This window comes from Gossypium hirsutum, chromosome D11 (genome assembly GCF_007990345.1).
Source record: "Gossypium hirsutum isolate 1008001.06 chromosome D11, Gossypium_hirsutum_v2.1, whole genome shotgun sequence".
Classification (NCBI taxonomy): Eukaryota; Viridiplantae; Streptophyta; class Magnoliopsida; order Malvales; family Malvaceae; genus Gossypium; species Gossypium hirsutum.
In genome coordinates, this window is record NC_053447.1 from 28,991,929 (window position 1) to 29,002,579 (window position 10,651).

At 30.6% G+C, this 10,651-nt stretch overlaps 1 protein-coding gene across 1 annotated transcript; it reads right to left on the reverse strand.

Moving 5' to 3' along the window:
* Positions 1 to 6,485: 6,485 nt before the first annotated feature.
* On the reverse strand, positions 6,486 to 9,290 carry LOC107913312 (GTP-binding protein At2g22870). The gene is made up of 4 exons (XM_016841856.2): positions 8,581 to 9,290; positions 8,387 to 8,456; positions 6,982 to 7,144; positions 6,486 to 6,873 (listed from the first exon to the last, which is right to left on the reverse strand). The coding sequence occupies exons 1-4, from the start codon at positions 9,050 to 9,052 to the stop codon at positions 6,664 to 6,666; spliced, it is 915 nt and encodes a 304-aa protein (XP_016697345.2). The 5' UTR covers positions 9,053 to 9,290; the 3' UTR covers positions 6,486 to 6,663.
* Positions 9,291 to 10,651: the final 1,361 nt, after the last annotated feature.

The following is a 10,651-nucleotide window of genomic DNA, read 5'->3' on the forward strand; positions in this document are numbered from 1 at the left end:
ATATGAAAGCTCACCTTCAATTGGGTCTCTGCTCTGATTTTTTGAGTTTATTTATTTATTTTTCCATAGTTTGAAAATATATTTGACTAAAGCTTACAAATGTTGAGATTCTTAGCACATATATTTCAACTTTTACTTACCAGTTTAAGAAATATCCCTCTTTTTTTGTTTAGCATTTTACGTGTAAATATACCATTTTTATATTTATATATAATTTATTTACTTTAGATGATGCTTTAGAATGGTAAAAGATCCAACTTTAAACTTACTTGAATCATGTTGGCTTAGAGTTTTTTTTTCTTGTTAATTATACCATAAGAGATGCATGAACTAATCTTGAATAAAGGAGAAAAGTAATTTTTTGTTAATTTGGCAATTTGCAATTTGCAATTTACATGGCAATACCAAAATACCTATAAACTCTCTTGTAAGTGGAAATATTTTTGGATTTATAAATTGTTTGTTCCATCATTTTAAATTCTACAATAATTTTACACATTAAAAATGAATAATAAATGTAGAAATCCTAAAATTTTGGCAAATAATGCTATTGTAGCCTTCATTTCTTATGATTTATCATATTTAATTCATTTTTAATTATTAATAACTCTATATATATTCATTTTTTTCTCATGTTACATAGTTTGACAATGATAGGAAAGAATTTTTGGTGTCTACTGAAGAAAGGACAAGATTATTGATTTGTTTATAGCTCAACTTTGTACATATAGTTGAATGAGGTATGTATAGGGGCGAACCCAGTAGGGGTTGGCTGGGGCTCTATTGAAGCTTACTCATGTCATTTTCCCGTTTCTTTGTAGATAACGTTTTGTGAGATCATACGATTGGATCAACCTGAAGATCATACTATCCAGATATCTGTCGGTAAATTTTGACATGTTTACCTTTGGGTTATATGACATGTAATAGGTGTCTTGTATGTGTTTTGGATCATTATTACTTGTGATACATATTATACTTGGATTATGTTATGTAAACTTGATTTTGGCTCACTTGTATATATGTCTTTGGCTTTTGGCTTGTAAAGATTCATATGTATATGTTTTGGCCATTTTGGTTTAAGCTACTTGTGAATGAATATGTTATGGTAGAAGTAGGTATGAATGGTATGGATTAATTGTAAGTTTAGTGTGTGTTTAAAGTAAGTACTTGTGAAATTTGAATGTGAATTGGATAGAGTATGAAATGTGGTGCCATTGAGAGCATATTGGTTAGGCACTTAGGTTGAATGTTTTGCTTGTTTGAATGTGTTTTGAAGGCGTGCAAATGTTTGATATTGGTTTGGCTTGGCACCTAAGAAATGGGTAGTGTTTTGGCTTATTTTAGAAGTCATTTTAGGTGCACACGACCTAGGACACAGACTATCACACGGTCGTGTGCCATAAATGGTCTCCTCACATGGTCGTGTGTCATTTTGATTTCAAGTGTAGGGTTTTCCACAGGCTATCACATGGTCGTGTGCCATACATTATACGTCAGGATTTAACTTGTTAAAATTTTAAGAAGTGGCGGACTGTACTACAATAGTGTGCCAAAAAAGGTAACTTTCACATCTATTCTACTTTCTCTCAAATCCGTCAATTTTAAGGTGGGACATGAAAGTAACCATTTATCAAAATTCATTGTAAAGAAATCTTTATGATGATACATTAGAACTAACCTTTTCCATACAACTAGAATCATTGGGAATGTTCTTAGGACATGGCCAATATTCTCCATTTTATGGCCATAGATATAACACGACCCATCATTCTTTAAGCCCTTTTTGCATCTTTCTTCATTGGTAAGCAAATGGCCTTGCATGCAGAACCAAAGGAATTGCCTTATCCTATACGGAACCTGAATTCTCCAAATCATTTTCCATTTTGCATTCATTTCATTCCAAGAGTCCTGCTTGAGGGATTTATACCCCTTAGTTATTGTGTAATTAACCGATGCAATAGCCTTCCACATACAAATATCTCAACCTTAGGTTTCCAGCTGTGGTCGCGATTCAACTAGCAAATGAATAATCTCATGTGACAATTCACCAAAAAAAAAGGCCAATTCCACTTTCCATTTAATGTCACCATCTCGTATACAGAAGCTTCCGGGAACGTTGGACTTAGTTGTGTACAATAATAAAGTAAAGGTCCCAAGTCTTTAAACCAAGTATCCGTCCAGAATTTGATCCCTACCATTACCTATTTTCTAAGTCATATTTTCTCGTAAATTCTTCCAGATACTCCACATTGATTTCTAGACATAACTACAATGCCCACTTGAGGTTTTATTCAACAAACTATCACACACCTTGTACTTTGATTGCATCACTTTCACTCGGAATGCCTCAATATTATTGATAAAGTTCATCCCCAATTAAATAAGGAATGCCTTGTTTTGACTATGAATATGTCTAAACCCAAGCCCTCTTCTTTCAATCAGCATACAACATTTATCTCAACCAACCAAAGATATCTTTCGATCCATACCTAAAGCACCCCATAAAAATTTCCTCCTAATCTTCCCAATCTCTAAACACATCCCTTTTGGAAAAGGGCCGATTGCATGAAGTAGCTAGGGGTGAGCAAAACTTGATTCGACTCGAAAAAATAAAAAAAATTGAATTTTGAGTTAAACGAATCAAGTTATTCGAGTTAATCGAGTTATTCGAATCAACTCGAATTTTTTTTCAAATTTCGAGTTCGAATCGAGTTGAGTTTTTGAATTCGAATAACTCGAATAATTAGAATATCAAACTATAATATTTTACATTTTTACCCCAAACTCCCGAACCTTTTTACTTTTCCCTCAAAACTTTTACTCCTTCCCACTTTCCCCCCCAAAACTTTTACTCCCCTCCCATCCCAACCCCCCAATCTACCCAAAATCCATTTCCCACCAAAATTTCACTCTCCCATTTTCTTTTTCTCAAAATTTCTCCTAAAAACCCTCAAAACCTTTTATTTTCCCCCAAAATTTTTACTCCCTCCCACTTTTCCCCTAAAACTTTTATTCCCTTCCCATCCCACCTCTCATCTACCCCAAACCCTCCCCCCTCCAATTTTTTTTTAATATTTTCCCTCCAAAATTTTACTCCCCCTATTTATTTTCCCTCAAACTTTTATTCCTCAAAACTTTTTTATTTTTCCCCTGAACTTTTACTTCTCACCCTTTACTCTCAAATAAAAAATCAAAATTATCCAAAAATAAATCACTAAACATAAATAGTAATAATTTTATTTTTATGTACTATTTATATTATTAAATTAAATTTCATGTTTTATATTATTTATATTATTGAATTGTTTAGTCATATTGAATATTTATATTAAAATTGAATTATTAATTATGCCATAAAATATTCGTGTTAAATTTTATATTGGTATCAATTTCACATTTTATTTTTAAAATAATTTTTATTAAAAAAATCATATTTTTACATTTAATATATTTTTTAATTCCAAAATACATAGTGACAAGAATTTGAAGATAATTGAAACAACTAAGCAAGCAAAGAAGCTAACTAGTATATAAAAAATTAAATAAATAAATTATGAGGTGATGAAAGTTAATAAAAATTTTGATTAAGGTGGACAAATTTTATTACGATGGGTGACAGTGGTTACAAGGACCAAAATTATTTTTTAAAATTTAACTCGAACAAATATATTCGATTCGATTCGATTCGATTCGAATTCCATCTCACTCGACTCGATTCGAGAAAACTTCAAATAAAGTTAAGATGATAAAATGAGATTCGAAAACTCGATTAACTCGAAAATTTTCGATTCGATTCGATCGAATGCTCACCCCTAGAAGTAGTTTATATAATTATATTCTGTTTTTTTATGAGTTTTGTATGATGATTTAAATATATTTAGTATTCATAAATCCCTGCAACTCAATTTTGATTTACTTGTAAATATTGAACAATTTATCATTAAAAAAGTAATTGAATGTAAGCGCATTTTATTAACTGTGACTCCCGCTACGCCGGGCTTTTATTTTTATTTTTATAATTTTTATTTAATTTTCATTTAAAATTAATTTAAAATAAATTATAATTATTTGGTTGTTAGTCTTTTATTATGCCCAAATTTAGGATTAAGTCTCTATACTTTAATTTTAACATAATTTAGTCCTTTATTTATAATGTCATTAATTATTCTAAACAGCTAACACATTTAACTATGCCGATTAAAATAATGTCGTGCATTTTTTTAAAAAACTCACCCTTTCTAACTAAATCATGACTTAATCACCTTCTAACTAATCGTATTAACATAAAAAGAATTTTGTTTTTTTGGAATGAGTATGTTTAAAGAAAAATTCAGTTCAACAATTTAACTGAAATTATTAAACGTGTTATAATTTGGAGTAACAAAATCATTCCTTAATCACCTTCTAACAAATCATACTACGTACTATTTTTGTTGAAATGAGTATATTTAAGAAAAAATCACTTCAACATTTTAATTGAAATTATTAACCATATTAATTATTTGGACTAACTAATTATATTATAAAAATAGATGAAATTTATTTCAAATTAAATTATAGTGACAATCTCAAATCCGAGTATAATAAAAAGACCAAAACCACAATTTAAAATTATAAAAATAAAGAAAAAAATTTTATGTCAAATTAAATTATAAGAAAAAATCTCAAATCCAAATATAATAAAAAGACCAAAACCATACTTTGACATTAATTTTCTTACAATTCTCTTTTCTCTTCTATTTTTTCTCCTCGCAAGGCCGGAGTCCCTCTCTTCTCTCCCCAATGTCCCCACCCAACAAAATAAATAAAGACTAAACTATAAAAATAGTCATTTTTATTTGCCTTAGATTGCATTTTAGTCACTTATGTTTGAAACGTTACATTTTTGTCACTTTTATCGTTTTGTTATGAAGTAGTCACTTTGTTGTTAAGCTTCGTTACCTCCCTAACGATAATCCTACGTGGCAATCCAAATGAGTTTTAAATGCCAACTTGGATGCTCAACCTGAACGAGAATAGCTTTTTTAGTTAAAATGGAAAAGAAAGAAAGAGGAGACGAACGGTTTTTCTTTTCCAGTTCAAGGTGTAATTAATTTAAATTTTTAATTAATTAAATTTATTTAATTAAAAACATATTCTCATCCTAGTTGGACATATAAGTTGGCATTTAAAATCCATTTGGACTGCTACGTAGGATTGTCGTTAGGGAGGTAACAGAGCTTAATGACAGAGTGACCATTTCGTAACAAAATAATAACGTAAGTGACTAAAACGTAATATTTCAAACATAAGTGACTAAAATGTAATATGAGGCAAACAAAAGTGACTATTTTTATAGTTTACCCATAAATAAATAAAAATGCTAGGTGCCAAATGTTGTGCCAAACACTTCTATGGTGCTTATCTTCAGTAAAATATGTATTTGGTTCACATACTTTCCGTTCGGTTGATTATTTGTTTTAGTCAAATTATGGAGTAAAAATTTGAAAGTTAAAAAATGCTCTAAATTTCTATACACTTTGTACATTTGAAATTTAGTCTTTACTTTTATTTTCAAGAGTTTAGTCCCTCTACTTTTTGAATTTAAAGTTTTAAGTCTAGTTGTTATTACTGATTAAATTCTTCTATTCAATTTACTTGAATGACATTTTAAAATTTTAAAAAAATTTACTTGATAGTCATGTAACAATAAAAATAATGTTGAAAATAGTGATTAGGATTTTTTTCTTAAAAAAAATCATTCAAACTCGTCATTATAAAATAAGTTTTTTTATTGTAGTATTCTTAATAAAAATTGATGTCAACATTTTGATTGAAATAATTAGTAATGTTAACTATTTAGGCTAGCTAATGACATTACAAAGAAAGGAACAAAATTATATAAAAAAAATTAAATCATATATATCAAATTTCAAGTTTTAGCATAGTATAAGAGCCAAAATTGAAATTTGACCATCATCTTATATGTTAAAAAAAGACAAACTCAAAAGAAATGGGAAGCTATGGGTGAGTCTCTAAAACTTTTAAAACATTCAAATTATATATAACCAATTAATATTTTAATAAAAATTACTACTTAATAACATTATAAAATATTAAAACTAAATCACAAATTTAGTTATAAATTAAAATTTAACATGAAAAAGAAGGCAAGTATGAGGTGCCACGTGTCAATAGGAGGAAGGTGAAAAGACCTTTTTTATATATAGTTTAAAGATATATATTATAGAATTTTAAAACAAATATTGAAAAGATTTGTTCATCACCATTACATATAGCATTGAAAGTAGTTATTATCTTATAAATCTTCATTTTTTATCCTTGAAATATGAAATATCAAGTTAAACAAATATAATAGATAATGAAGAGTTGTTTGGATCAGTAGGAAAATATTTAATTAAACAAATATAATTACATAACATTCACAAAAATTTGCAAACCTAAATATAAGTATAAAATAGATGTTTTGGAGGAAGAAAGAGTGAAAGGTAAAACAGAACTTTGATTATGGCACAGAGTCAAATTACAAAGCCTATTTGAACAGGACGCCTTTTGAAAATCCAAATGATTCCAAACAAAATTCTGTATGCAGTTACTTGCATCACTTGTCTATGCTTTGTATACACTTGCACATTTAATTTACTAACAAATCCACTACTACTATTGATCCCAATAGTTCCTTAATTGTGACAAATGTAGGAGAAGCTCATCTCTGCCAAGACCAGTGACACTGCTGGTCATGATCCATGCCGGATGTTGCTTATAGTTTTCTCTAATCAGTTCTTGGAAGTCCCTGATGTTCTCATCAGGCCTTTTTCCTTTGCTTGCCTTCAATTTGTCACACTTTGTGAACACAAAAGTCATTGGTATCTGAAATTAGGAAAAGGAAAATGAAGTAATGAGTCAGAAATAGCTAAATCTAAAAGCCAGGGGACAATAAACAAGAGAAACTGAGATTGTCATAAGGATAAAGCTAACATTGTTGCGTCCGAGCCAGTTAGCGCAGTCCACATCAATCCTTTGAGGTGGGACACTTGCATCGATAAGAAGTAGCACAGCAACCAGAGTGTCTCTGTTTAGAAAATAGCCTTTAGTGAATGAAGACCAATCTGTTCGAGCAGCATCGGAGGCTCTAGCAAATCTGCAAATATATGAACCTTTCAAGGATTATATTCTATGTCAAGGAGTCTGATATACTAATATATTCCAGCATGTAAACAGAGGTGTCCATCAACCAGATTAGGCATTGACTTTTCAAGTATTCTTACCCTATCTGAGTGAAGATGTGGTGCAGATTAAGCATAAACTTTAGTGACATGAAGGAACTTCAAGTGCAGGGTTGGCTAACCAACAAGAAAGCAATTTCACTATTACATCTATTAACTGATTGATTTAGTTCTCATCAACATTGCAAAATGAAGACTAAACAGAGGAGGAGGGAACAATTCATTAGATTGGCGTATTTGATATGCAGAATGTTCGAAAGAGTAACGACACCAGTTCATAGGGTAAACTCAAAGCCCCAACTAAAAACTTCAAAAACTTATGCCTAAAGTGCAGGGGACTGCATAAGCCAACCATCTGCAATCCTCAACTAAATTGTGTGTACCAAACTACAATACTACCATAACTGCATTTATTAAAATGATACTGAAGAGTGAAAGGACTTGAACAGAAAACATGCTGATAACTTGCAGTGTTATCTTGCTACTGGGTTCAAATTCATTGTTCTGGTTGTCGGCTGGCCGGAAGATGATTACCAGAATATTAAAATTATATGGTAACCTAATACTGACTCAAATAATACTTATAAATCATACCATAATCTGATTATTGATTTAATGTATGTGAAAATTAGAAATAAAATCCTCATTCCTGGATAGACAGCCAAACTGTAAATATATTCAGTACAGCTAATTTGCCTTTTGCCTATACAAGTCCATGCCTCTTTCTTTTGCAGATGAAAATGTTACCCAACAACAAGCAGCCATAATAAAAGAGCATGCAAACGTAAATAACTAGGCATAAGAGCATCCCCCCCCCCATTTAATACATGCTTACATTAATGTAATCTAACTTGTACTATAGAACTGCCGATTGAGCTTAGCTCATTTGGCATTGAGCGTGCTTAAGTGTTTTTTATCCTCCAATTTAAAGGTTGTATAAAGGAAACTAATATAAAAGAACTACAATCAAATAGTTACGTGATTGCTTGTTAATAATAATAAAAATGTTCATCCACCAGAATCAACTCTGAAAATTTTAGCATGATACATTGGAAATTCAATCCTTTTTCTGTCTTACCAACTATTTTAAATCCTCAAACATGAATTGAAGGAGACAAATGTTGAAGCAGATAATTAAAAGAAGAAATCAAACGTACCCATAACCAGGCAAATCCACTATATACCAACTTTTATTCACCAAGAAATGATTAATAAGCTGTGTCTTCCCTGCATATTCAACAATCCCACAACAATGATAATAACAAAAATAAAAAATAAACTCAGAAATGGTGGTGTAAAAGAAAGAAGAATTTTAAACTTTAAGGAGAAAAAAATTGAAAAAAATACCGACCTGGTTTCTTAGAAGTAAGAGCAACTTCTTTTTTCCGAACCAAAGCATTAATAAGTGAAGATTTGCCCACATTAGACCGACCCAAGATTGCAAACTCGGGTCGGTCATCTTTGGGACAATCCTTAGCCCGACCGCTACTCTTCACAAACTCCACTTCCTTAATCTGAGAATGACCCGCATAAGGTCCGACTACGATGTTGGAACCCGGCAATATCATTTCATCCGTCACGTCTTCCGGGTCGACCCCGGGTGGCACGAACAACACCGTCTTCGCAAACCGCGCCCGTTCGGACATCGGTTGCTTGGCGGCCCTTGAAGCTGACACGTCGGGTTTCGATTCGGGGCGCTTATGGGTTGAGTGAGCGATGGTTTTGTTGAAAGAGAAAAGGAAAGATGCTGATTTGGGAGGTGGAGAAGGAGGAGACAGAAACGACGTGAGATTGAGAGACAAGAGACGATTTCGAAGGAGCATTTTTTTTATTGGGAAGGATTGATTAACAACTGTTGAAGTAAGTAGATTTATTTTTTGAGCCTCTCTAAGACTCTAACTTACATGAGCTTAAGCAGGTGGAGTTTCTGTTTGCTTGCCGAGAAAATTGAAAGAAAGAGAAGGGAAACTATCGGGCAGGCCTCGGGCCTAAACTTTAAATAATAATATTTTCTTCTGGGTTTTCTATTTTGAACTTGGGCTTGAGGGTGAAAACGAAGCTGTTTCAGAAAGAGTTTGCCACTAGTATTTCTATTTGGGTTATCTAACAAAATGTTCCCAAACTATCAACAAAATTCAACATTGGTCCCTAAGCTTTACAATGTTCTGATTAAAGTAGTTAGAACTGTACCGGTGGAGATACTCTTTTTCTACTCATACCGGTATATATTAGTATCAGTTTATTTCGATATTTATTATTATTTTTAAAAAATATTTTATAAATATCAAATATGATATTAAATAAATCTTTAATTTAAAATACTCTCCAATAAAATTCAAAAATACAATTAGCCATTAAATAAACTCAAAATAAATAAGCAAAAAAATTATTCCATAGCTTAATCAGAAAGACTATCTCATACTATGCATGTAATAAATAATCATTCAACAAATTCAAAATAAATAATAAAAAATTAATTTTATATTTTATATTTCAATTTTTGTATCAATCAGTACACCATATTTTGACTGGCACATCATATTCCAACTGTTATGGACAAAACCAATCGATACAATTGATACTGATAGAAAGTTGCAACAGAATGAAATCTAAATTTTGTTGTTTTAGTTTATTACCAAAACAGTACATTCCGACCAATACAGATGATACCGGAATGAAATTGATTACCTTAGTTCTCATTAAATTCTCAAAATATCAATATTATATTAGTCATATCCTTCTATCAACCTACTCACCAATTTAAGCATTAAATAGAGTTCATATTTGACATTGTGCATATTTAAAGGACACAGATCACATGGTAAGTAATGTAGCATAATTAACAAAAATCTATCATGTTTAAAAAAGTAATACTAAAAAATAATTAAAATGATTATTTTTTAAAACACATAAAATCTAAGTGATTTATGCAATAGATAGATATATATTTGTAATTTTTCACGTGTTTTAAACTAACATTTAATGCTTAAACTAACATAAAATAAAAAGCTTAATTTGTACAATATTTGTAACACCTTATAACTGGTCCAATCACCGAACCCGAGTTATGAGATGCTACCACAGGAAACATATCACATCCCAAAAATTGGGTTAGTAAATCAGGAATTAGTATATCGGAAACCATAATTAGGTTAGATAATTAAATAACTAGGGATAGTTAAATAAAATATTAAAATAATTAGAATTAAAAATTTTAGGTTAAAAAATTAAAACTAAATGTTCGAGAATTAATTTGGTTAAAACGGATTCTAAAACTAGACTTGATTTGAAAATAATTTTGAAATTAGCTTTAATTGAAAATCAAGGACTAATTTGGAAAAGAAAGAAATTGTAGGTGGTCAAAAGGGCAAATGCCCAATTTTTAAAATCTGGTTGGCTATTTAAAACCACCCACGTCTTCC

Coding starts and splice junctions, on each gene's coding strand:
- LOC107913312 (XM_016841856.2), bottom strand. CDS start 9,052: ATGCTCCTTCGAAATCGTCTCTTGTCTCTCAATCTCACGTCGTTTCTG. Junction 8,457..8,580: donor TCTTACTTCTAAGAAACCAG/GTCGGTATTTTT, acceptor TTGAATATGCAG/GGAAGACACAGCTTATTAAT. Junction 6,874..6,981: donor ACTGGCTCGGACGCAACAAT/GTTAGCTTTATC, acceptor TCCTAATTTCAG/ATACCAATGACTTTTGTGTT.